General features: G+C 45.0%; 1 protein-coding gene across 11 annotated transcripts in view; it reads left to right on the forward strand.

Annotated features, from left to right (window-relative positions):
- Abcc8 (ATP binding cassette subfamily C member 8) overlaps positions 1-27,760 on the forward strand; it is a 68,885-nt gene that overhangs the window by 22,328 nt on the left and 18,797 nt on the right. For 5 of the 11 annotated variants that reach the window (XM_090348046.1, XM_090348051.1, XM_090348052.1 and 2 more), the window contains exons 8-19: positions 2,135-2,290; positions 4,862-4,996; positions 5,276-5,438; positions 11,512-11,552; positions 12,626-12,771; positions 14,936-15,041; positions 15,183-15,299; positions 15,632-15,707; positions 16,755-16,860; positions 24,939-24,974; positions 26,397-26,435; positions 27,080-27,178. In XM_090348046.1, the coding sequence (XP_090204172.1) occupies positions 2,135-2,290; positions 4,862-4,996; positions 5,276-5,438; positions 11,512-11,552; positions 12,626-12,771; positions 14,936-15,041; positions 15,183-15,299; positions 15,632-15,707; positions 16,755-16,860; positions 24,939-24,974; positions 26,397-26,435; positions 27,080-27,178 (1,220 nt within the window). The remainder of the gene's footprint in view (positions 1-2,134; positions 2,291-4,861; positions 4,997-5,275; positions 5,439-11,511; positions 11,553-12,625; positions 12,772-14,935; positions 15,042-15,182; positions 15,300-15,631; positions 15,708-16,754; positions 16,861-24,938; positions 24,975-26,396; positions 26,436-27,079; positions 27,179-27,760) is intronic. The other 6 variants (XM_090348048.1, XM_090348055.1, XM_090348047.1 and 3 more) reach the window with 3 other exon arrangements.

Below are 27,760 nucleotides of genomic sequence, written 5' to 3' on the forward strand. Positions count from 1 at the left end.
TAATTTTTTTTTAGAATTGGCAACTTTGGCTGTTTGGGAGTCAGAATTGAAGCTTTTCTGAAAAGGGAATGGGTTAGAGACAGTATTAGAAACCAAAGTCTGGCTATTCTGTTTGTGAGTCTATTTGAATGTTGCTTTCGTGTTATAGAGTGCCCAACCTGTGCAGCTGTACAAACAATACCGCCCGCTCTAAGTGGATTTTCAGGGAGAAATCAGAGGATTTGCTCAGTAATGGAATCATGGGAGAATGGTAGAAAGCACCAAGAAAAAAAAAAGACATTCAAAGTTCATAGGAGCTCAGACTTGGGAAGAGAAAAACTATTGCATATTCAGAAAACCTCTATGAGAGTCTCAGCTTCTGCCCAGACCCTGTAAGTGACAGGCAGAATTACAGTACCATGGCCCGTTTTATGGTTGGGTGGTTCTATAATTAAATCGATTCTGTATTTGTATTCATAAATCACATGCCAACCTAACATTTTCCAATTACACTAAAAAGAGCAAAAATGTTTTTAATATATTAGCATGTAATAGCGTTTTTAAAAAAATCAGATTGTTGAATCTTTTACATTAATAAGAGAGATGAATATATGTTCCCCCAAAGATGCTGGTATTAATTATAGAAACAAATTATAAAGTGAAAATTCTTCCTTGCAGAGATTTATAGAAAGCTATTTACAGAAAAGTTGCTCTCACTGATGAATACGTGTCTCCCATTGATGAGTTTGTGAGTTAGACAACTGCCATGTTTTCCATGAAAAGTTATTAGACAGCATACCTGAAATGTAACCCCCCCACACATATACTAGTTGTTATTTGGTTGTGTGATCTGTGCATCCTGCTTTTTACTTAATAGTATGTTAGTTGGCAGATTATATCCTACCTCAGGAAATTAGTTGACTATATTTTGGGGGGAGGTGGGGGCCAGTCATGATGCTTTAACTCAGGGTCTGGGCACTGTCCCTGAGCTCTTTTGTTCAAGGCTAATGCTCTACCACTTTGAGCCACATAGCCACTTCTGGTTTTCTGGTGACTAATTAGAGATAAGAGTCTCACAGACTTTCCTACCCAGGCTGGCTTTGAACCTCGAACTTCAGATCTCAGTCTCCTGAGTAGCTAAGATTACAGGTATATGAGCCACCAGAGCCCAGGTGGTGATTATCTTTTAAAACCTGATTTTGATCTCACTTAACCTAGGCAGTACATCGATTAGTCCAAAAGTGCTTTCATTATTTTAAACCTAACCTTTGAGATATAGACATAGAAATATAGATATATATTGATAAAGATGCCTCTCCCAGAAAGACAGAGAAGATATTCATGCTTTAAGAAAACCTGACCCATCAAACAAAAAAAGTCTGAGTTTACATAAGATGACTTAGGGGTTTGGAATCTACTTTAGAACAAGACACAATAGAATTGCACTCAGGAGCAGCATCCCTAGGACGTTTAAGACCGGAAAGACTTTTCCCTTATTCTGGAGCACACTGCGTCAAACCTGGGAGGCACATTGCTCTATACATGGTTCATTAGGTTCAGACCTCATGGGAACCATTACTCTGGCTGCTGCCATGGAGGCCCTCGGGTAACTCCAAACACGGTGCTGGGGCTGCCTGAGACCCGGGGTCTTGTCTCACATCAGACCTGCTGAAGCTATGCCCTTGTCTTGTTTCAAGGCCCTGTGATGACAGGACCTGCCCCCGGGGGGGGAGCTGGCCACACTGACACAGGCAGCCTTCCCACTTCATCATTTTTATGGCTCTGAAATGTGTTCTTCACTGGCCCCTGGTAAATCAAGTATACAACTGGACATAAAGATCTGCTTTTAAGATTTAAGAGCTAATTAAGTCCTATCCCTCAGGGGAGAGGCTTCATTGGCTGGGGAGGAAGTAGCTTGCTGTGTCTTCACTTGAATGCTTGCCTCCATGATTTACTTGATCTGTAACAAAATCCTTTACTTCTCTGTCTGGTCTTTATTTGTCTCAAGTTATAAAATAGGAGCAATGACACAAAACTGCTCTTGGACTCTGTGGGATGTCTGCGGTGCCCCTGGAATATTCCAGACCTGTAGCATCTGGGGTGGTGATTGGCATAATGATGATGAATGTGAAAAACACTCTACTCTCATTTCTAGACCAAGATTTACAATAAAATTATGCACCTGTCCACCTCCAACCTATCCATGGGAGAAATGACCGCCGGGCAGATCTGCAACCTGGTGGCCATTGACACCAACCAGCTCATGTGGTTTTTCTTCTTGTGCCCAAACCTCTGGGCTATGCCAGTACAGGTATTGGATGTGGGCATAGGATACTGGATGCAGGCAGAGGGCACAGCATAACAAAACTGAGAGGATCTGCTAGTTTGTGACTAGCTCACTGTCTTCCGTTCTGTTTGGGTTTTTTACTCCCTGGGGTCTCTATGGTGTATGCTATGCCATACACTGAAAGCAGTCTTGCCATCCCTCTCAACCATCCAAGAACGCTATGTCATTATGACTTTGAAAATGGAGCCAGCCTTCAATAGGCTGTAGAATATTTGCATGTAGAACAATTTTTATAGAGATTAAAAGTTACATTGTAGCAAAGTAACTCATTACATTGAGAAATGTCTATATTGGGTACTTTTAGAAGTACTGATGTTTGAACTCAGAACCTCATGCTCCTAGGCAAGTGTTCTCATGTCCATGCCACACCTCTAGCCCTTTGAGACTTTTTGAGATTGGATCCTGCAGGTTAGCCTAGACAATGATCCCCCTATATCAGGGCTGAAATGACAGGCACAAACCACCATGCTTTCCTTTTCCCATTGAAATGGAAATTTTTCTATGTTTTTCCCAGTCTGGCCTCAAGCCACAATATACTCACAATCTCAGCCTACCAAGTATCTAGAATTATAGGCATGAGCCACCACACCCAGATCAAACAATGTTAATAATATACTTTTAAACAAAAAGAAGGCAAGCTGCATAATCATATATGCCATGTAATTCCTACTAAGTTGAAATATATGTATATACAGTATGTACTGATTCTCGTAGGAAAGAGAACTGGAAGGCCTCAGGATAGGATTACAAGTGATTTCTATGTTTTATGTGTTTCTGAATCTTTTAATATGTGTACATTGGTTTTGCAAATTGGAAATGTGACCATTTTGAAGCGGAATAACCTTTGGATTTGGGTCAGGTGGAAACACATTGTCCCTGGATGATAGTGGGAAATGCACCAAACTGCTGGCCTCTTCCTGTGTCTCGGGTGAACTCTAGTCTCTGACGTGAGAATGAAGTTTCCCTCTGGTGCTCAGGCCAGAAGTGAAATCCCAGAAGACTTGCTGGATCCATAGGGACTGACTGATGCCTGAAATGAACTTAGCTTTGCTCCTATGTGTCCCCCAAGATTAGGTAACTTGCCCAAGATTGCACAGCTGGTAACTGCCCAAAGGTCCCAGCGACAGTGTTCACCTCACCTCACCGGATTGCTTTCCTCACCCCTGAATAGAAAACCAAATAAAACTCATTCCCTCAGCCTTGCTTTGCACACCCAGTATTGTTGAGGGTCTCCTCCCAAGCAGGCTATTCCAAACCTTATAGATGAGAGGAATGGATCAAGGATTCCAGGAGCATGGGGGAAGAGAGGCCAGAGAAGCATCAGGAGGACCCTGGGAGCAGCCACAGCTGCATCCCCGGGTCCTACCAGTCACTGCCAGTCCCTAGGAGATGGCATGAGTATAGAGGCTGACCTTGAAAGCTGCCCAAGGCAGGGACTATGAATGGCTTAGGCAGTTTTCTTAGTGTCTGGGACAACCCCAGTAATGGAAGCACTTTCTAATCATGTTCCTATAAGCATAGCTCATATAGGAATTAAGAATGAAGGCGTGGATGCCAAGAGAATTTCTTGGAGAGTAATGGGGCAGAGCTGCAGAGATAGGAGGCTCATCTCTTGATGTGGTCCTCTGCCTATGTGTGCCAGCTTTAATGTGAGTTAAACACAGGGAGACAGATGGTGACAGGATCATTTCTGAGCCTCTCGCTTACCTGCTAATGCAGGAAGCCTCTGTGATTAACGTCTGCCTCCTCCCTGATATGGCGCCAGGAGCTTCATGCCAGGCTGATGCTGAACTCAGGTACTTTAGGGCCTGCTCATGTGGTTTTATTTTATTTCCTCTTTTTGTTTTCAACTAAGAAAAGCAGGACATCTGCTTTGTTTAAAGAGTAAGCTCTGTATTTAAAGGTGCTTGGCCTTTGACAGTGATCTGAGAAATTGTCATCTTAGTGCTTTGGGGACTAGCAAAACTAATCTTCACATTTCACATAACTATTCATAGGCAGGCAATAATTTACATAAAGTTCTAATAGAAACAAAATGAATTCTCTTTTCTGAGGATACCTGCCAGCTTCACCAAAAAAAATTAAAAAGCTTTAAGATTAAGAAGCCAATTCGTGGATCCAGGACTGGTTCATTCCCACATGGATAACATACTTTTGCCCCTTTGTTTGTGGATTACTATTTTCCAGGGAAAGTGAGATGCCAGCCTTAGTACCCAGAAAACCAAAGTGCTGTCACATTTACTGTGCAGCCTCAGCCTGAGTGTTCCATTGGGAAAGTAGAGTTGGAGAATAAGTAAATATTAATATGTCAGCCAGCCTTACAGATAAATGCAGTCACTAACCCAGACCTTCTGCTGGTGTATAAGCCCAGCATGTTGCTCTGTCCTTCTGAAATTGCTTTGTCTTACCTCCTTACCTCCTCAAATGGCTTGGAAACTTGGGCATGTTCTATGCTAAAGGCATGGGGTAGAGGGTTACCAGTGCTACTGGTAGAGGAGCCTCCTGGTGAAGCATCTCATTCCATGACTTCCCCAGATCATTGTGGGTGTCATTCTTCTCTACTACATCCTCGGGGTCAGTGCCTTAATTGGAGCAGCTGTCATCATTCTGCTGGCTCCAGTCCAGTACTTCGTGGCCACCAAGCTTTCACAGGCCCAGAGAAGCACACTGGTGAGTGTCCCAAGATATCTGCATGTCCCCTTTCCCTCTTGTCTTCCTGGATTTCTGTCCTTCTGTCCGTAATCTCCTCCCACACTAGACTGTGGAGACTGGCCTGGAGTAGGACACAGTGCAGGCCTCAACCTCTTTATCTGTGAGGTGAGATTAACTGAGAAACTTGGGATCGTATCTCTGGAGGACAGGAGCTGTTGTTGAGGGCATTGAGTGGCTGTCATCCTCTTGGCTGAAAGATGGGCAAAACATCTCCCTTCTGGCTCAATGACTTCACAGGAATATTCCAATGAGAGGCTAAAACAGACCAATGAAATGCTTCGCGGCATCAAGTTGCTCAAGCTGTATGCCTGGGAGAATATCTTCTGTACTCGTGTGGAAACAACTCGCAAGAAGGAGATGACCAGTCTTCGGGCCTTTGCTGTCTACACTTCCATCTCCAGTAAGTCCATTGAACTGGCCAGTCCAGGGGTTGCTGAATGCATGCAGAGCTAGAGTTTTAGGCATGGAGAGGCTTTAGCATCAGTCATTCCACCCAGGAGGCCCTCAAACTGAGTCTGGTAGCTGAGCCTCCAGATATGATAGGTCCTCAGTATAGAGTGGGGAGAACAAATGAAGTCTTGCTCCTCACAGAGCTGGTACATTATTGACAGGCAACAGTAAGCAAATGAACAACAAAGGTGGCATGAGCCACCAGTGCCCAGCTAGACTGAGGTATCTTTACACAGATAATTCTAGGATCTGATTTTCTCAGAATGAAGCTGAGAGCATGACAAACAGGCATTGCTTCCTGGATTCTTCATCAGAAGAGCCACTTTATGTTTAGAATCTCCCAGCTCTTCCCTGGTTATTCAGAAAATACAGAATAGATTTTTGTGACCTATTATCCTCCACTACGCAGTAAAACCCTTGAACTTAAGTGAAATAAGAATATATAGAGAAAAATATACAATATAGAAGGAAAAATACCACATGTTCTCTCTCAAAAATGGAAAAGAAGGAAGGAAAGATGAAAGGAAGGGAGGGAGGAAGGGAGGGTGGGAAAGGACCAATCTGAATGTAGAATGGTGATTACTAGAGGTTGAGGGATGGAGGGATAGAGGGGGCGGGGATAGTGGTGGATAACAGATATCAAACAGTTAGCTAGAAGGAATAAGTTCTAGAAGTTTTCCAGTCTAGCTGAGTTCTATTGACTCTTCCTGGGATATATCTTCTCCTGAGAGGTGTGGTGGGCTGGGGCCACTGCTGACTGCAGCCACATGCTCCGTATGTATTTTCCTCTCCTTCTACCTGAACTTCCTGCCTTCCATTACCAGGGCTCAAAACATAGTTCATTAGGCTGAAGTAATGAGAATCTCTCATTCTCACCCTGGTGTCAGTCATTAAGGTCCTGGAGACACAGAATCGCCCTAGAGTCACATTACCTAATGGGGCCTATCTGGATTTTTAATCTGGTTGCCCATGTGCCATTCAGTCAGACTGTGGTACAGACTAGATCATCTCTAACTCTTCCTGATGGTCTTTCACCAGCAGTGTCACCAAAAGATTTGGTTTGTGGTTCCTAGCAGTACAGGAAGCTGAAGGAGAATAGACAGTTTCCCTGACATCAAAGTCTAGAATCTATATTTGTTCCTGCAAGAAAGCAATGATGTAAATTACTGATGGGTGCTGAGTGACCCTGTCTGCAGGCTCTTCCTGGTCCCAGCACCTGAGTAATGCAGAGAACTGTAGATATGGTCCCCATTGTAAAGCAGCATATGCTCTGCTCCGAAGTCAGAGTTGGCTTGCATAGAACACTGGCATGCAAGTTCTGTGGCCAGGTCTCCTCTGGCTGCCTAACAAAACTGAAGATGCATCATCCTTATTTATTACAACTCATTGAGGTGTGCTGATCTACTGTCCCACCATACAGTAGAGAGGCCTAGCAAGTGAAATGACTCTGAGGATCTTAGCCAGTATATGGCAGATCTCAAGAAAAAGGAGCCAAAGTGGCTAGAGCATTCACAGAAATTCATGTGGAGAAGACTTAGGCTGTACCTTATGCTAAAGGTAGAAGGAAGTGTGGGAGAAAGTTGGAGGCACGAGTCATCCTGCTCTTTCAAAGACAGCTCAATCTATTTCTCTATTTCCTTGCAAAAGCAGCTTTATTCCTGGTGCTTCTTTATTTGGGGAAAAGCTTTGCAGAAGTAATAAAAGAGCCAGTTTCTGCCCATCAGCCAGTTTCCACCAGTTTCCCTGTCCTTTGCATAGATGCCATCCGTCTCTATGCCAGGCTTTACCAAGGCACTGGGCATGTGGAGAAGACAGTCCTGGGCCTGGCTCTTGAGTCCTAGGGGAGACTGGCCAGGCCCATGAGCAGTGGCTGTGTATGGAGTCAGTTTCCAGTGTCCCTGCCTTTTGTGTTACTTCCTTGGTCCTAGGTCTTTCATTTCTTTCACTTACTTATTCAACAATATTTCTGGAATATCTCCTATGTGTCAGGCCCCGTGATGGCATTGGTGAGAAGACATACTCATCCTAGCTACTTGTCATTTAGTCTACTAGGGAAGTCAGACACACAACAGTACCACCAGTGACAGGAACAGAAAGGTGTTTTGGCTACCATACAAGTTACACACTGCACCCCACCCCATTTTAGGGATGGTAGTTCCCACTTAGTCACTGTGGTTCCCACAGGATGACTAGGAGCTAGGTACACCTATCTAAGCGGGAGGTACAGAGACCTTTCTTCCTCTTCCTCTTCCTCTTCCTCTTCCTCTTTCTTCTTCTTCTTCTTGTCGGTTGTAAGGCTTGAACTCTGGGCCTGGGCACTCTCCCTGCCTTCTTCAGCTCAAGGCTAGCACTCTACCACTTGAGCTACAGCACCACCTCCAGTCTTCTGGTGGTTAATTGGAGATAAGAGTCTCACAGATTTTCATGCCTCGGCTGGCTTTAAGTTGCAATCCTCAGATCTTAGTCTCCTGAGTAGCTAGGATTACAGGCATGAGCCACCAGCATGTGGCTTGCAAGTAACACTTTTGAACCTTTAAAACCCAGTAGAATATCTGGACCAGGGGAACCCTCAAAAAATAACTTTTGAGAGAGTTAACTATTAAAGGATATTATTTACTTTTTGTGCCTTGAATTCAAGGCCTGCACATTGCTCCTTAGCTTTTTCAAAGCTCAAGGCTGGCACTCTGTCACTTGAGTTATAGCTTGCTCCCCTTCTGACTGGTGCTTAATGGCCCAGGAGAGTCTCCTGGACTTGCCTGCACAAGCTGGCTTCAAACTGTGATCCTCAAATCTTATCCTCCTGATAAGCTCGGATTATAGCAACCAGCTCCAAAGATGCTTTTTAAATCTCCTTATGTCTATACCATTACAAAAGGGCTTTCACTTTTGATGGTGGCCTTTTAGCTCTGCCTACATGCAATTAAACTTTCCATAGCAGCATTGCATTTACAGCTCACTCTGTAATCTTGTAAATCACTTGGCTTTATTTAACCAGCATTTCTTGCTCCTTAACACTCAAGAGTTGAACACTGTCATGTTCATCATTTTTGTGTGTGTTTTGTTTTTGTTTTTGTTTTTTCTAAATCAACTCCAGGTGAGTCACCCACTCTGTGCCAAAATTAGAGAGAAATCTATTCTCAGTTCTATTTCCTACCCCCTCCTACCACCTTACAATCTTGTAGAGCTGTATGTGGTCTAGGAAAATGGGGCAAGGGCTCAGGCCTTCAGTCCCTGAATATCCAGTTCTCTGCTCCCCACACTCCAGCTGTCTGCTGTGTTGGGGGAAATGCCAGAGCCCACTGCAAGCCTTGAGTGTCCCTGTCTCCACAGTGACCATGCAGCTCAGGGCAATAGAATGATCTTCAGAGAGATTTTTGAAACACAAGCACATTTATGCCAGTTCTCTGTCTTCTACCCAGAAGGGGGTCTGGGACTTTGCACAGAGGCCATTCTTCTAGGATGGGTATGAGGAAAGTGAAAAATCACATTTCATCCTTCAGCATCTCCCCACCACAGCCAAAATAGTACAGAAATTAATTATATCATGAGTATTACCCATGTTGCCACTCTATCAGCTTTTTGAAATGACCATTTTTAATTTTATTTATAGATCATCTCATTCCTCAAAGGAGTTCAGGCCAGTATTCGCATAAAGACAACAAAACAAGAAAAGATATAAATAAAAAAAATCGGAACCAGGGAAAATGTGCAGTAGAATAAAATGTGAATTATCCATGATTTCTGACTGCCAGATTTTCCCAAGAGGCATTGTAATGAACATTTGCTGGAACAGTCCCTTCTGTTGGAAGTTTCTGGCTTATTTTGCTTTGGGTGGTTTGTTGCCGTGGTTTGGTTTGGCTATAACAGTTTTGCAGTTAGCACCATCTTGTTGATGGCTTGGTGCTTCTCTTGACTGATTATGCAGGATAAATTCCCAGGAGACGGATTAGAGAATCATAAGGCCTGGACTTCTGTGTAGCTCCAGGAACAAAGCAACAGATTGTTTTCTAATCAAGTTGTGCCAATTCACATTACACTTCCCAATTTATTTTTTTAGCCTAGGAGCATAGCCTTAGAATATGGAGGGCTCCTGGCTTAGAGCAGAGGACCGAAGAATAGTGCACATATGCCCTGTGGCTTGGGCCCCTCTTCATTGGTCATTATTTTAGAGATCCCCCTCCCTACCCTGAGCAAGAAGTTTGGGAAAACTTTAGAGAGGAAAGGCTATCTTATGTTGAGAGCTAAATGGCTGCTGATAGTCAAGGGCCAAGGCCTGCTGGGCATCTTCCTACTCCCTCTGTGCCTCCAATCTGGGTCCCTTACGCTATGAGTAATCAATGATGACTGCACTGCCCCTTCCCAACAGCTAAAAGTGTAGGCTGTGGTGTTGTTCTGGGTGCCTGGAGACTATCCAGTCCTTTTCAAGAACGTCAATTAAGAGAAATTTATAAGATTATGTATAAAATTGGTATGTATAACAATGACTATGACCTTAAGACTATGATCAGAGATATTAGCAGTGTCCCATAAGATTGGGAATTCCCCGAGAACAGTGGCCTTGTGTTTTCCTATCAGATTAGGAAGTCTTCCTGTAACTGTAACCCCTCTATACATCACCACAATAAAATAAAATGGTTTTTTAAAAAAAGATTACGAATTTTCCCAATTCAGGAGATTTCCTACCTGCTTGGAAATTCCAGGAACATATCCTCTCTTTCTCTTCTTACAAGGAATTTACTGAGTGCATTGTTCCTATCTCCTTCCTCTGACTTAGAGCCCCCTAAAGATTGGGACTGATCTTCTACTGGATTGGGTTTCCCTGAAGCTGGGACCACATCTTCAAATGCATGTTTTAGCGGGTTCAGGGTTCTTGTAAAAAGGGATCAGCCAATCAGCCTCTTGGAATGGAATTGACCATAGTTTGAAGATGTTACCATACATTAGCCAAGGGTCTTATACAGGGGCTGAGTCCTTGGCCTCTGGCTCTTGGCTCTTGGCTCTTTGTCTTTCTGCTATAATATAGCTAATTGCAGAAACATGCTAGATGGAAACAGAAAATGGAAGAAAGCAAGTAAAATGGGAAGATGACAGCCAGGGACAGTCACCTCTTATTCCAGGCTGCTCTCTGAAAGTACAGGCCTGGATCAGGTCTCTCACAAGCATCTCACACCCTGGGCCAAGAAAGAACAGGTGACTTGATAGGCAGGACACTTATGAAATACAATAGTCAGACAACGTTCAGGGCTCATAGAACCTGTTACCTACGTGATCTCCTCAGACTTCGATAAAGAGCCTGGGTCTAACAACAAGTAAGTACAACTTTACAAAACTCAGGTAAAGAAACTGAAAGCAGGGAAAGCAAATGATGTATCTGAGAACATAGAACTTATAACAGGGATTCTTGCCTTCTGTGACTTTAAGTCCAGCCCTTTTTACTCTCTAGAGTCCCTGTGAAGGATCTGAAGCACTTCTGCTAACAGAATAAGGAGAGGCCTCTGTTGCAACAACCTAAACAGACTCTAGGATTTCCCCAAGGAAGATCCCAGTCTCTCCTACTTAAATATGAATGAATTTGAAACTCTTTTCAAGAAACAGGAGGCTGAGAAGCTTGTGGGGAGCATACTTGGGGATATACAGGGGCAAAGGCAGAGGAAGAAACAGCAGCTCAGTGCCTCCAGAAACACATTCTTCTGACCTCACAGTTGGCCCTGGCAACCAACACTCCAGTCCTTTTCTAACCACTTTCCCACAAGTCTTCCCTTATTCCATCCTCTGGGAGCAGAATAAGAGCAGTTATGCCTTTATTTAAAGGCTTTAGACAGGCCAGCTATGTGTGTTTTCCCTGAGAGAAAACACAGGAGCTGGAGGAATCCCAGGGCTCAAGTTGTACATCCAGCTTCACTGCATAACTAGAGAAAGGATTCCACTGGTGCACACTGCTGGGGCCATCTCAGACATTTCCTGTTTTACGTTCATTCCTCCCCACACTAACCCTTGTGCTCTTCCTTGTGTTTCCTCCACAGTTTTCATGAACACAGCCATCCCCATTGCTGCAGTCCTCATTGTAAGTTAACCTTTTTCTACTTCTTATGAGGGAAGAGAGACATATAGAGGAGAATGATTTTGGTTCAGCTCTTCTGAACAGGGACTTCAGAAGATGGGCCTCTTCAGGTCAGAGATGAGCAAGGGGGTTCATCTCTCCCCATTCACATGTGCAGCTTCGGCCGGGGGCCCAAGTGACCTCAGGTTTAGTATGTAGAAAAGAAAAATTGCCTTTTAAATCCCCCATAATCCCACTTGTAACGTCTTTAGGATGTTTCTTTCCCATCTTTATTTTTAAGGCCTAGGATATGTCATTTCTACAAAAATAGGACTGTGTTACACATGCAGTTGTGTAACCTGCTTTTTTAAATTTAAAAATATGCCACACATAGCTCCCCATATCATAAAATATCACGATGCAGTTTTGTTGGTTTTTTGTTTTTTCAAATTGATTTTGGCCAAAGTTGGGTGGTGGTGAGCTCAGCCATGGGGAAAGGTTTGTGCCCTATAAGAAGATCCTAGACCCAGGCGCCTATCACTGTCTGCTATGAAGGACATAGTTCTTTAAAAAGATGTATTTATTTCCCTTGGGGCCAGTGACTGTGAGCTGTGTGGAGTTCACAGCCTGTCAAGCATGCTTGGGAATTCACTTTCAATGTGATTTATGGAGCTGATTCCTGGCCTAGCATTTTGGGAATTGTGGGTAACAGAAGGCTGAGCCAGCCAGGTAGCCTACAGAGGCCCAGGGAGGAAGTGTTTTTGGAATGTCTGTTGAATTTTTTCCAACTGAGGACTGGGAAAATGAGCAGTCACAAATGCAGTCTAAGGAGGGTACCTAACCCCAGGCCCCCTCCCTCTCATTCCTAGCCAGGAGGAGCAGAACCCTGAGGGAGCAGCCCTGCCCCCAGCAGAAGTCCTGAGCTTCCAGGAGACATTTCAAGGAAATGACAGAGAATAGATATCTCTAATGAGACGGTGCCCTTAGGTGACCTTCCCTATCAGCACCATCCACAGACTCTATTCCCAGATCTATTTCCAGTAGGAAGGGATATAGTCCCTGAGACACTTTATATTTCACTTGTGTTCTATCCACAGACCTTCGTGGGCCACGTCAGCTTCTTCAAAGAGTCTGACTTCTCACCTTCTGTGGCCTTTGCTTCCCTCTCCCTCTTTCATATCCTGGTCACACCGCTCTTCCTGCTGTCCAGTGTGGTCCGGTCCACAGTCAAAGCTCTTGTGAGGTGAGAGGAGGGTCTGGACAAGGGCACTGGACAGGCAGCTCTCTTGAGTCAGCCCTAGGCCTTTCTCTAGCAATTGCTGAAACTATAGCTGTTTGTCCCAGTACATACCTCCCCATGGATCAGAGTCCCCCTGAAGCTGGTCCTGGCTTGTGAAGGACCCAGACCATTCAAGGTTTCCTGCACAAAACCTCTAGGGAAGGACAATTTGCATGCACACTTACAAGGAGAGGGGAACTCACTATTACCTCCAAGATAAAATAAAAATGAAATAATGAGCTGAAATTAATATCCTTATAAATTCTACCCAGTGATCCTAATTCTACTTTTCAGAGCCACCCAGAATAGGCATCTTCTATATGCCTATTGAATGTCTGTTCTCCCCAGGCTAAGCAACTGCTGTTCTTTCCATGGTTCCAGAGCCTTCCCAGCTCTGCTAGTGCAGCAGCTTCTCTCCAGCCCCTGAATTATTCCCCATTGGTCCACACCTCTGGGTTCTAGAGCCCAGAGGTTATGCTGACAGTTTCCCAGAGGTGTCACCTTCTTGAGAATGGAAACCTGAGTGCAGAGGCAGATCTTCTTTGGGAAAATCTTTACCTTGGGAAGGAATATCTCCAAGGATCTTGGAAATAGCTCCTTGAAAGCAAGAACTTGTCCTGCTTTGAAGGAGAGCTGGCCATATCCTTACCCAGACATAGCAAATAGTCCTGAGTCTTCAGTAAATATCCCAGTGTCTTATGGGACCCTGGCAGATCCTGGATAGCTGACAAGAAGGAATAGTTATTGGAATGAAGTTGTGGATGGGATTCTCCCCCCAGCTTTCAAAGACAGGATTATAGGATTCAAAGATAGAAGCAGAGTTAATGGCATTGCTTGAGTAGCGGAGCATCTGCTTAGCAAGTGGTAGCCCTGAGTTTAAACCCCAGGACCACCACCAATAAATAAGACAGAGCAGGCATAACATAAAGAAATTATATCAAAGGAATATTTGACTTCTGACCAGGCAACGACTTTCTGAAGAGTCGGCATCCCATATCCTTGGCTATGCTGCCTCAGTTTATCAGCCGTGACATTAAGATTTCTGATGTTCATCCTCCCTCCCTACCCCCACCCCAATTCTGGCCCTATAATCTTTGTAGACACCCCAGGTACAATGATACTGCACCTGTTAGAAACCCACGTCACTGATTTGGAAGTAGCACATTCTCAAATGCTCTGAAACCTACTCTTTCTAGAAACAACATCAGGGCAGCTGAGGCCTGAACCTCTTGTCTAAAGATGGGAAGACGGTCTCACCTGAAGCTTTATCCCTTGAGATGCAGGCTAGCTCCACCCTTCCCCATTGCTCACTCTTTGAATACAGGAGGAAACAGTGAGGCAGAGAAGCAGAGCCTGGGGGTCTGCCCCTCAGAGGACAGATGCTCAAAGCAGAAGAGTCTTGGGTCATAGCGTCTCCTCAGCCCCAGACTGTTCTTTTAGGATATATACCTGGCTCCAGGCCTGTTGGATATTTAGCAGAAGGAAAGAAGAGATAGAAATTATTCTCGAGCTTCCTGAGACAGCTTCCACAGCTAAGGATGGGTGAGAACTGAAAAGGGAAGCCCAGGTGCTGCCTCCTAGTCCCTCAGGAAATTTTTCTGGGGAAGAGGTGAGAATAGTCACCTCTACATGGGATGAGGGAAATAAGATCTACCCCAGTAGCTTGTTATGGGGATTCGGTTCTATAATGAATGCTTCTAAAGCAGGTAACACGGCATCTAGTATGTAGTACACATTCACAAAATACTAGTTTTGTCAATCATCAAGTTTTAATCCTAATTAATGTTGACACCAACCAACCTTAACACTGATAGCAACTAGTAAATATCAACATTAATCATCTTTCAGCTTAATAATCCAAACTACTTCTATGGCTAAACTAACCCAAAGACATCTCTAGTCCAGACTCTAGCCTACTCCAGCTAAGAGTTAACCCCAAAGAAAAGCACTGGGTGACATCTTATCCACTCTCAAGAGGATGCTAAATGGTTTGTTCCCCTCCCATGTGGGCTTTGTGGATGCCACCAGTAGAACAGGAACTTTCTTAGAGCCGCAGGCCACATCCTCCTCCTTCTCCCCTCCTCTACCTCCGGCAGGGGTGAGGAGAGTCTCTCTGTTTCCCTTACAGTGTGCAGAAGCTAAGTGAATTCCTGTCCAGTGCAGAGATTCGTGAGGAGCAGTGTGCTCCTCGTGAGCCAGCACCCCAGGCTCAGGCCAGCAAGAACCAGGCTATGGTGAGTGCCTGGCCACCCTCGCTACTCCTGGCACGTACCTCGAAGGCCTGAAGCTCATGGCCTGCTGCTTTACACCTCCACCCCCATCCCTACCAGAAGAGTTCTAAACACACTGGACCCTCACCTCCCAACCCTCCCTAGCCCCTCAAGGTTGTAAACCGCAAGCGTCCAGCCCGGGAGGATAGTCGGGACCTCATGGGTCCCCTGCAGAGGCTGGTCCCTAGTGCAGATGGGGATGCTGACAACTGCTGTGTCCAGGTAAGTCTCTGCCCCTGTACTAGCCACCTGCACCAATTCCCAGAGAAATTCAGCATGCAAGAGGCCAGAGCCCTGAGTCCTCTGCTTGGAGGTCACCTGGCCTGTCCCAAGGGCCATTGTTTTCATCTCCACCCAGCAGAGGGACCCCTGCCTTCCTCGCGGGTACCTTGGGGTAGAAACCAGTCCCAGAACTCCTGCCTTGGAAGTGTTCCAGGAGGTGGAATCAGAGTAAGGGGGAGGCTTTCAGAAAGGATGGGAAGCAAAGGACTATTCACATGGAGAACCCCACTCCTCTCTGTCCTCCTGGGTGCCATGGGGTGTGGCCCGTGAAGATCATCGGAGGCTTCTTCACCTGGACCACTGATGGAATCCCCACACTGTCCAACATCACCATCCGTATCCCTCGAGGTATGGCCCATCACACTGGCATCCAACCCTCCCCGGAGACAGAAAAGGCAAAGTCAGCATTTCCTGAGTGTTTGCCCGTACTCACTCACGGTGGGCCCTGTGAGATCCACACACTTAGAGAGTCATGAACTGTATCTTCTAGGCATCTGCCTGCTCGGTTGGCGTGCAGCATTAAGGACAGGATGTGATAGCAGAACCTTGACATCACCCCTGATGATTACAGACAATGATGAGTTCAGAAACAGATCAGACTCGAATAGCCAAGGAAGCCATGTGGATGAAGTAGGGGGGTTGCTAATGAGTAAGATCCTTCTAGTCCTGAGTTAGGGAGGACAATCTAAAACTGTGCTATGAGAAAGTATGGAGGTAGCAGAGACATAAGGCCATATAGGATGAGGCTAAATGAAAGGACCTCCAGGATATGGAAACAAGAGCCATATAATGAGTGATTGTTGTTCTTAATTTACTATGTTATCTCTCATCTCTTTTGTTGTTCCTTGGTTATTCTCATATTGTTACAGTATCTTACCTTGTTATCTGGTATATTATATATATATGTTTATTTGTAATGGGATAGGGAAGAGGGAAAACAAGATGAGGGGTGGGGGTAGGGGGTGTGAAATGGGGACCCAGATATGAGAAGGCGTATCAATGTTTGTGAAGTAATGCATCTTTTATCTGGTGAATATATGTAACCCTTCTATTAACTACAATTTTAAAAAGTGCAAAAGAAAAAAAGGATGGAGGTAGGTTTGAGGGTGGGAGCCAGGATGACATTTGGGTGGGTGGGGCTCCAAGGACCCAGACTCACACTGGGGATCATGTAAGAGAGAAGCAAAAAAGTGGAAGGACCCAAGAAACAAGAGGATGCTGTCAATTTCCCAAAGGAAAGACTCAAAGGCATGAGAGGACTTCTTAGAGATTCCAAATAGGAGAAAAGAAAATGCCCACAGAGATGGATATATTTTTGTCTTACTGTTTTTCTGGATTACGGTTGGTCGGCCTCCCCCCAGCTCCTCTCCCGTCTCTTGCCCTCTCTCCTTACAGGTCAGCTGACCATGATCGTGGGTCAGGTAGGCTGTGGCAAGTCCTCACTCCTCCTTGCCACATTGGGAGAGATGCAGAAGATCTCAGGGGCTGTCTTCTGGAACAGGTAACAAGTCTGTTCTCCACTTTCCCATAGTAGGATGCCTTCTCAACTGTTCTGTCTGTGGAGGATGCATAATGCCCACAACACATTTAGTCAGCACTCGGAAAATGCTAGATATTCTTATCATCATCATTAGTGTTTATTTATATCACATATTCTCACTTGGTGATATATCATGTTCTTTGCTAAATCCTTTGCATGTACTATTTCACTTCATCTTTATGATAATGAGCAGGGTAAGGACTGGGCATTGAATGAATGAGGGTTAAATTAATTGCTCCAGTTCACACAGTTACTAAGTGACAGAGCTGGAATCCAAACTCAGTTCTGTTTGACCCTAGCTCCCATGTTCACTCAGCTAGCTACACTTCCAGTATGGCACTTGCAGTGCAACAGTGGTTTCTGGTTTGGTTATGAGCAAAGTTAACACAGATCATCCAATGGGTATATGAAAACCAAGAGATAACCCCAGACAGTGTGCGTAGAGAGAGGCAGAAATCACTACCTTAATTAGAGAGACAAAATACCAAACTGAGTCCATCATGAATCTATTATTTATAACCACCTACTTCTACACAGCACTAAGTTCATTGACAAAACTATGAACTTACACACGCGTGCGCATATGTCACTGCTTGAGGTCTCACACTGGCTTTTTCACTCAAGGTTGGCACATTACCACTTGAGCCACACCTTCCAGCTTTTTGCTTGTTAATTGGAGAAATAAAAGTCTCTTGGTCTTTGCTGCTCAGGATGTCTTCAAACTGTGGTCCTTAGATCTCTCTTCCTAAGTAGCAAGGATTACAGACATGAGCCACCAGTGTCTGGCTTATGGGGCTTTTAAAAATCCATTTAAAGAGCTATAAAACATGTTCAGCAACTGGACCACTGCAGTAGTCCCCACAAAGCCTGACTTTTCCCTGAGAAAGCCACGTCAAGCCCCCTGCTGGTGGTTGTACTCTCACTCAGGAATAGGATTACTACCAGTTCCTCAGAAGAGAAGGTTTTCTCTGCTAGTCATTTTCAGGAGAAAATTATTACCTAAGATGTCAATTATTCATCAGGTTGAGTACAGAAATGACCTGAGACAAAAATCTTGGGCCCAATGTCTGAATACCAACATGTCCCAGATCCCTTTCTCCTTTTCCTCCTCCCTACCCTCGTCTTTCACATATCCTCACAAAAGCATAGCACTTCTGGCCAGAAGAGGTGGCTGGTGACTTTCCATGGACTCAGCCTTGCCAGTTCACCCCCACATATCCTCCAGATCTTAGGGCTTCCACTCTCTAATAGGCCTTTCCCAGCCCAAGAGAGGCAAGAGACTTCTTCAGAGAAACTAACGCTGGGCACCTTCTCATGTGCCAGTCTCGGTGCCAGGCACTTCATTGTCTCAGTCTTTGCCACACCCTATGAGATAGGAACAATTGCAACTCCTATTTACAGAGAAGGAAAGGAAGTGGAAGAAAATGGTACCTAGCTCACGTGGCAGAAGTGGGATTTGTAGCAGGACTCCAGCACTTGATCTTCTACTATGAACTGAGAGAAGGGTATGTGAGCACTGGAAATGAATAACTATTCTCCCAACAGTCAGCCAAAGGCCAGCAACTTCTGTTCTGGGAAATGCACACTTGTTCTATCAGCAGAACCACTGGGTCTTCAAGGCTCTGTCATCAACACTTATGTGCTTCATCAGGCAACTCAGATCCTACCCAGCTCCTAGCTCTTTTCAAAACTGGGTTTGGAGAGTACAGTGCCCAGATTTATTGCCCCAGAATCTTCCTTGCTCTAAACAGGCCAGCTCCTTCCCAGGCAAACTGGGGACATCCAGCTAACTTTTAGCCACTCCTAGGAAGTTGTGAGTACTTGTTACAGACTCAGTTTATGGTCCTATTTTTCATATATATTTTGTTGTAATTACTAGAAGGGTTACATTATATTCACCAGATAAACAGTGCATCACTTCACATACATTGATACCCTTTCTCATGTCTTGGTCCCCATTTCCCTCCCTCCCACCCCCGTCCCTCATCTTGTTTTCCTCCCTTCCCTATCCAACTTCAAATAACCAAATACACATATATACAATATATCAGATAACCAGGCGAAATACTGTAACAATACGAGATAAACAAGGACAGCAAAAAAGATGAGAGATAACATAGTACATTAAGGACAACAATCACTCATTATATGGCTGTTTCTATATCCTGGAGGTCCTTTCATTTAGCATCATAGTATATGGCCTTATGTATCTACGTTTTGCTCTATTGTAAATCTCTGCTAGGAGAGCCCAAGGTTTCTACTGATTATGAAAAATGAAGGAAAACACTGAGCCTATGTGCCTTTGAGTCTGGCTTACTTCACTTAATAGGATTTTTTTCTAAGTCTTTACATTTCCTTACAAATGGGGTGATGTCATTCTTTCTGACAGCAGCATAGAATTCCATTGTGTACAAATACCACAACTTGCTGATCCACTCATCAACTGAGGGACATCTGGGTTGGTTCCATATCTTTGCTATGGTAAATAGTGCTGCGATGAACATCATTGTGCTAGTGGCTTTAGTATGTCCTTGTTTCTGGACATTTGGGTAAATGCCTAGTAGTGAAACTGCTGGGTCATAGGGAAGGTCTATGTTTAGTCTTTTGAGGAACTGTTATGGTCCTATTTCTCCATGTTGATGTAGTCACTCATTCAATGTAGGCTGACACTTGCTGTGTGACAGATCCTGTACATAATACCAGGAATGCATGGATGGTTAAGGTGTAGCATCTGATCTGAAGGGAGGAGAAAAAAACATCAATGTGATGCTGGTGCTCAGAGGAATAACAATGATTTCTATAGTTGACTAGAAAAGACCAACTGTGGATGTCATGTGCAAGCCTTGGAGATAAGTGTGGGCTCATCCAGTGGAAAAAGTAGGGATGACCAGGTGCCAGTGGCAATGTCTATAATCTTAGCTACTCAAGAAGCTGAAATCTATGGATCACAGTTCAAAGCCAGCCCAGACATTCAAATTCAAGAGACTCTTACACCAAATAACCACCAAAAAGCTGCAAGTACAAGTATAGCTTCAGTGATAATCAGCCTTGAGAAGAGCAAGCCACGCAAGAGCACAAGGCCCTGAGTTCAAGCCCCATTACTGGCACAAAAGTAGAAAGGAAGAAAAAGGGGAGGAGAAGGGAGTGACAGGAAAGAGTAAGGGAAAGAAGAGAAAGGTCAGAGGTGGAAAAGAAAAGTGTTCCAGGGGGCCGGGAGTTCGGCCTAGTGGTAGAGTGCTTGCCTAGCATGCATGAAGACCCGGGTTCGATTCCTCAGTACCACATGCCTAGAAAAAAGCTGGAAGTGGTGCTGAGGCTCAAGTGGTAGAGCTCTAGCCTTGAGAAAGTCCAAGGGCAGTGGTCAGCCCTGAGCTCAAGCCCAGGACTGGCAAAAAAAGAAGAAAAGAAAAGTGATACAGGTAACCATATGAACAAAGGCATGCTGCTATTAAAGAGCATGGTTTTTCGTGCCTAGAGTACTGGGGTGTGGATAGAATGCTAGAAACAAGACTACAGAATTAAATCTGATTTTGATTAGACATGTAAATTAAGCTTTAGCCCAAAGGCTGGAAAAAATGAGAGAGGAATGGGGTGGATAGAAAGGGGAAGAATGAATATGAATGAGAGAAAAGGCTTCAGGAAATGAGGCCAGGTATGAGCTTATTGCCCTGGCTGAGAGAAGGAATCAAAGCACACATGATTCAGTTGCCTTCTGTTGTGAGTCCTGTGAAGTCCTGGTTAGACTCACATGTCTCTGTGAACCCCATTCCTGTGAGAGGACCTTACTCAGAGAAGTTCTATGCCTTGGATATTGGGCCTTTGGTCAGCAGAGAGATGGTATATGTGCAAAGTGAGCCAAGAACAAAATAGCTTTTGATCTGGCAGTCCCTCCTGACATTCTGTGAACCTGCAGCCGAGGTGAGGTCAATGCCAGATCATGCCAATGACTTTATCCCGACCAGGGCCAAGCTCTCAGTGACCAGGCATTCAGAAAGAGTTCCAGGAGGCACAAGCAGGAAGTTGGGGGATTAGGAAGCACAGTCAAGAATGCTCTGGGGAGACAGGGTTTGGTTTATTGGTACAACTGTTCATTTATTCCTCCAGGGACCAAATGAACTAAGTATGGCTGAGCAGAGAGGAGCAAAGGCTCTGGAGCCACGTTACCCAGGTTCCCATTTGTTCTCCCTGCTTTGGAAAATTCCATAAGCTCTATGTGCCAGTTTCTCCTTTTAACTTGTCGGGCTGATTGAGGATTAACCTAACATGTAGAAAGTGCCCTGTAAATATTATTGTAAACATTATTATTTAAGTGTACATCTTTGCCAAGAACAAAATTCCCTACTGTTATTTAATTATATTCCAGCTTATATTTCAACAGAGACAATGGTAAGCTCCCTAGAGACAGTGAGTAGATCTTCTTTGTCTCTCTGTATCCATAATAACTTAGTCATGAACCAAATGAATGGACCAGGAGTAACTTATGACCTCCAAGAGATTCACTATAAATTTATCTCATGTATCTCCTTCCCGTATGTCTTTGCCAAACCTTTTCTTTAGCCCAAATCTCAAGCTACTCCATCAATATTTGTAGGGGGTTGTTGCTGTTGTTTTGGATTTTTTTTGTGTGTGTGTCAGTTCCAGGGGCTTGAACCCCCGGCCTAGGATCTGTCCCTGGACTTCTTGTTTTGCCCAAGGCTAGTTCTCAACTACTAAAGCCACAGCACCACTTCTGGTGGTTTGGGTTTTTTTTTCCTATGCCCTAAGCCAGTGACACAGATTCTTTGAAGCTTTATGTTATACAATGCACAATGTATACTTTTGTGAACTGCTCTGTGTAAGCTACATAGGAGTTTCCCCATCTCACCTTTTATCTATGATGTAGGTCTTGACTGAGTGTTGGGGCCACTTAGAAGATTTAAGCAATGGGCTGCAAAGATATCTCTCAGTTCTCCAACCTCTCATCCTTCCTTCCAACCACCTACATACTATATTTACAGCATCTTCTCAGTGGGGCTATACTCCCACCCCCATCGGAGAGAGAAGGAAATGAAGGCTCCTTTCAGTAAAAGGGCTTGCCTTGGATTTCACAGTCAGTGAGCAGAAAAGCCTCTGGATTCAATCTGCCCTTCTCTCCACCCTGCCTGCCTCCATATGTTATATCCTCTTCACTTCCCTCCTCCTTCCTCCCCTGCCTTGTCCTTTCCACCCTTCAAGATTCAGCTCAGCTCTGCCATGCTAGGAACTTTTCCTCTTCCAAATGACTTTCAAACTACATTTTTCTCTGAGTCTACCATACACATTCAATTAGAGAACATACACAGATATAAAAACAAAACAACACCTAGTACCCTGAAGTCATCTGTCTTTTCTCTATGTGTTTATGTATATATACATATGTGTGTGTGTGTTTTCATGTACTTTTCCTCAAAATCCTCCAATATTTTGTTCTTCCTACTTTTTTTTTTTGCCAGTCCTGGGCTTGAGCTCAGGGCCTGAGCACTGTCCTTGGATTTTCTCAAGGCTAGAGCTCTACCACTTGAGCCTCTGCACCACTTCCAGCTTTTTTCTATGTATGTGGTACCAAGGGATCAAACCCAAGTCTTCGTGCATGCTAGGCAAGCACTCTACCACTAGGCCAAACTCCCGGCCCCATTCCTACTTTTCTTTTGACCTTTATAACTCTGACTTTTCCCTGATTCGCCGAGGGATAGGCAGGCTCTGTGGTAATTCCATTTGGCACAAAGGTGCCCACCTTCTAGCTAGCTGGAGAGAAGAATGCGGGCTTCAAGTGCAGAGGAGAAACTAGATACTCAGGACACACATGTAAGCCCCTAGACCCTGCCACATGTATCGTTCTTCACACTTTTTTTTTTAAGTTTTGAAACAAGATCTCACTATGTAGCCAGGCTGATCTTGAACTTGTTCTCCTCCTGCCTCAGCCTCCTGAGTGCTAGGCATTCTTTACTTGGTTTGCATTAAAACAGACACACACAAGCCTTGGGAGGATCAGGAGGAGTTATCCTAGAAAGAGTAATTGAACCTAGATTCACACTACAGCCCCTTGCCTCCTCCTTTCTCTGAGCCTGCTTTGCAAACTCTCAGCCCATTTCCTCTTCTGTACAGGGTGGAAGGATGAGATGGTGCCTGTAAACAGCTTCTCACCATGCGTGAGAAAGGGCCCACAGTGAATTCTATACCCTTTTCTTTTCCCCAAATAATTAATATATCCGTTAGCAAGCTCCATTTATTACAGATCTATCCTGTGGTAAGCACTGTAGAGACTGAAAAAGCTGTTCTTCCTGCTTTAACATCCCTGTAGACAACAGAAGAGTTATCTGGAGAGTTAGGTAGTCCATTAGAAGGGCTAATTGAGAAGCCAGGACAATGATGCAGAGTCAGGTCCGGGGGGCACTGGCATGCTGGGTCCTCAGGGAGCCTACAGATACATTAACAGAAGTTTTAGTTACTCCAGAAGCAGTCAAAGCAGGACGCCAGAGATAAGCTTATCTGGGATGTGGCCACCAAGCTGGAATTTGTCAGCTTTGGTTTTCTTAATCTGTCTCCCACCAGCAAAGCCTGTCTGCAAATTGTGAATCACAGCAATATTGGTTGGAGAATTCAGGTGAGGTTGGGTTAAGAGATTGGAAAGAGCCTACCAAGCTCAGAGAGAAGGGATGGAAGGGAGTGATGATTATACATTCCTCGTGACTGCTGCATCACTCCTCACTCCTGCCTGCCAGCCCCCATTACCCGAGCTGAAGGACAGTCTTAATGTCCATCGTGAGTTTCCTGATAGAGGCTGTATGGTGTGGGAAGCCACAGTGAAGAAACATTGTGTGAACATTTAAAGCATGAAGCTTTGGAGGGAGATACATTTACTGTGTTACTCCTTGCTGTGTGACTTTGGGTAAGTTATTTAGCCTCTTTGTGATTCACTTTATATGAAAAGTGGGAACAATCGAAATAAAACTTCATGTACTTACCATAATGCCTGTAAAAGTTTAGTGAATGTTAACTGTTCTCAATATTATTCAAGTAAGGTCTGTGTGCAAAGAAAACAAGTTGTTTTTTCTTAAATATGTATGTCACTGACAGAGGGCTGTTTCTAAGAAGATTAGAAATGTTCACTGGACCAGAGATAGCTGCTATAAAAAAAAATCAGCCAGGTGCGGTGTCTCACACCTGTAATCCTAGCTGCTCAAGAGGCTGAGATCTGAGGATTGCAGTTCAAAGCCAGCCCTGGCACTTAAGTCCATGAGACTCTTATCTCCAGTTAACCACCAGAAAATGGGAAGTGGTGTTGTGGCTCAAGGACATTAGCCTTGAACTGAAGAGCTCAGGGAAAGTGCCCAGTCTCAGAGTTCAAGCCCAACGACCAACCAAAAGAAAGGAATGCAAATCATAGGACTGGGCACATGGCTTAGTGGTAGAGTGTTTGCCGATCATGCATGGAGCCCTGGGTTCTATTCCTTGGTACCACATTCACAGAAAAAGCCAGAAATGTTGCTGTGGCTCAAGGTGGCACTAGCCTTGAGGAAAGCCCAAGGACAGTGTTCAGGTCCTGAGTTCAAGCTCTAGGATTGGCAAAAATAAAAATACTCAAATTACATACCTCCTTATTTTTCAATAAAAATTTTTGCTAGAATTTATAGTGTTGAAATGCACTTTGATATCACAATTGCAGGTATCTGTGCATCAATACATAGTCACCAAAAAAAAGCTGATCTAAACCATATGTAGCACACTGTCAATTATACCCTATTCCTTTATTAGCTCAGAGTTTTTCTACCTGTGAAACCACCTTGATGCCTTGTTGCTGCTCTGAGCCAGTCCCTGGTGCACTGACTGAGCCTGTTTGGAGGGTGCACAGCTAGGGTCTTGGGGAAGTGAGACAGGGCACTGAGATGAGGAAGAGTAGCTTCTGCCCTAAGGAAGCCACCTGGGATGTTTAGGAAGGACAGAGGTGGGAGGAGTAGGGTGCATGTTTCCCCAAAGCTTCAGTGATGTCATTGCTATTGATCTTTCTATTTGTGCCCCAGCAGCCTTCCTGACAGCGAGACAGGAGAAGATCCCAGGTACCTCATCAGGGCTGGGTTAGGAGTGGGTCCCAATAAAGAGAAGGGGCTGGGGAGGGATGAGGCTTCTCTGGGGGGGAGGGAATGCTAAATATGGATTCAAGGCTGTGGAGCCCACACACTCTCAGAGGTGGTAATGTTAAGCCATGTACCTCAATGAGGGCAAAACTTGGCTTTGGTAGAGGAGAATTTTTTTTTTTTAAATCTTAGATTTTGCACTACTTAGTGCCCATCAAAGGGGCATAGTACACAAACAGTTATCAGCATATCTGTGATATTAAAATTCATGGGAAGTAGAATCAGAAAGTAGACTGAGGATTGCCAGAGGCTCCTCTCAAGGGAGGAAGGGGGAATGACTGCTAAGATAATGGAGGAGAGGGTTCTTCTGGGAGATGACATGTATATAGTAGTGATTGAATAGCTTTGTGAGTATCCCAAAATACACCAAAATGATTCTTTTTAATATGGCAGGGAGCAGACAATTAGGAAAACAATACATCTAAAAAGGTTCCAGGAGTGAGCATGAAAAAAATAATCATCTGGAAAACATGACTCTAAGACAGGGAGATGAATGTTGAGAAAACACAGTCTTGTTGCTGTTGGTTCAGTGCAAGTCTAAAAATTCCAAAGGAAGCAAATTAACAAGATGCTGAGACCTCATAACCCTCCCTTCCCCTCTTTACCCCTGAGGACAAAGGAAGGACCCTGGTTGGGGAGGGTAGATCTTCGGAGTAAATCAGGCCCCCAGCCTTCACCCTCCAGCATCAAAAAGACTTCTCTTCCAGTGTCATCCCTGCCCTTTCTCCTACCTTGTCCTCCATGTGATGACAAGCCCAGCTGTAGTGGCAATATTTTTGGAGCCAAAAATCAGACCTAGCATGTGACAAGTATGTGTGCATGTTTGGCATGGAGCCACTCAGTCAGTGTGAGGGCACCATAGTCAAATGTGGCCCTCCTGGCAGATTCCCCAGCTTCCTCTGCCTTCTAAGGGGACCATGCAGGCCTATCATCTACTCCTAGAAGGCCTGCTTAGCTCTGTCAGCTCTAGGTGACACCCAGTGGCCAGAGTTCCCCTGCCTGTGTTGCAGCCCTATGGGCCTAAGATCTCAACCTGCTCATTTGAGCCCAGATTCAGAGGCCAGGCCAGAGGGGCCTTGTATTCCTGTCACCAGGAGGTTTTGGCCTAAGACCCTGCACAATGGTACTTCCCCTCACCTTCTTTCTCTTTACTGAACCAGATTCTCAGGGTCTCCTCACACATAAACAGTGATAGCTCCTCCAAGCTGGCTACCCCCAAACTTTACTTGTGGTACCAATGTGATTATAGAGGTACACTCAGGTGGAATTTGAGGGAGCCTGAAGTCTTTATGGAAGACACAATCCAAAGTACAGAACCTGAGGCCTGCCTTTCCTCCCTACCAGCAGCCCAGAGCGGGAAACAGCAGCTGACTCTGATGTCAGGTATGAGGTCTGGGATGACTGGGAGTTCTTCAGACTAGGCATCCCCCACCCCTCTCCAACACACAGAGGGCCTTTGGGACTCATGTAACCCTAGGGAACAGCATCAGGTCCAGCCCCAGACACTAAACAAGCAGAGTTCAGGGAGGCCTTTGTGCTTCCTTCGGGCTCACATGCATGGCTGCTCCCCTCACAACTGTTCTCCAGAGTGCGGAAGTGAAAGAGGAGATTTGAAAACCACCATGCACTAAATGTGATATCCATGGCTCTTTGGGGTTTTTTGTTTGTTTAAAGTTTTTCTCTTCTCATTGTAATCCAGCAGTTCAAGGGCTACTGAAGGAAGAGGAAATCAGGGTTTGAGTGATCTCTTGGTTTGGTCACACATCAGGCTTCTCCCTGGTTTAGGGTAGAAAAGCCAGAAAGAGCACAGCCCTGGGAGCACTGGGTGTAGGGTAGGAGGCCAAGGTCCTGTCCCTTTCCTAGTCAGCTGAGGCCTGGCCACCCAGATTTACCACAGGCCAGTGGAGAGGAAGTAGAATGGCGGGGGGGGGGGGAGTTCCCCTTCCTCTTTCCCCAGCCTAAGCCACCCGCTTGAATGAACCCCTGAGAATGCCTCCCTCAATTCCTAATTCCCTTGCTTTTTCCAGAAAGAGGGGCCCTGTGGCTTACGCCTCTCAGAAACCATGGCTTTTAAATGCCACTGTCGAGGAGAATATCACGTTCGAGAGTCCCTTCAACAAACAACGGTAACATGGAGAGGTGGGGTGGGGCACAAGGGTTCTCTGGCAGTATTACCAACCAACCTTCCCTGGACCCCATCCCTGCCTCAGTTGCCCTGTCCTTCATTATTACTCACACCCAGCTGTTTAATCTGGTGTCCAGCCAGCTCCATGTGGCTTAACTGAAAAGGAGCCAGATGTGCCTGGGTATGGGGTAGTCCTTCACTATGTTTTGTCTCACGCTGAGCCTAGTTTCCCATGCTCAACCCCCCCTCCTCCCCATGGGGACATTCACAGCCAGCATCCACTGAGCTCTTATCAGGCACAGGCCCTGTGCCAGGCTTTTCCTACATATGAGTTTCCCCAACACTCTCAACAATTCTGTTATTACATTTACAAATGAAACAGCCACATCTCCAAAAGGTTAGGTAACTTGCTCAAGGTTATCTAACTGGTGACTAAAAAGGTGTCAAATCTAAAGCTGTCTCAGTACAGTGTCACTAAGACACTCTGATGCCTCCATGGAGCCTGGCTGGAACCTGCCGAGGCTAAGAGCTGCTTAGGAGAGAATGAGAAATGCAAGGAAGGCAAATATTTGACTAGCCATCA

The sequence above is a fragment of the Megascapheus bottae genome, chromosome 16 (genome assembly GCF_031878675.1).
Source record: "Megascapheus bottae isolate mThoBot1 chromosome 16, mThoBot2.hap1, whole genome shotgun sequence".
Classification (NCBI taxonomy): Eukaryota; Metazoa; Chordata; class Mammalia; order Rodentia; family Geomyidae; genus Megascapheus; species Megascapheus bottae.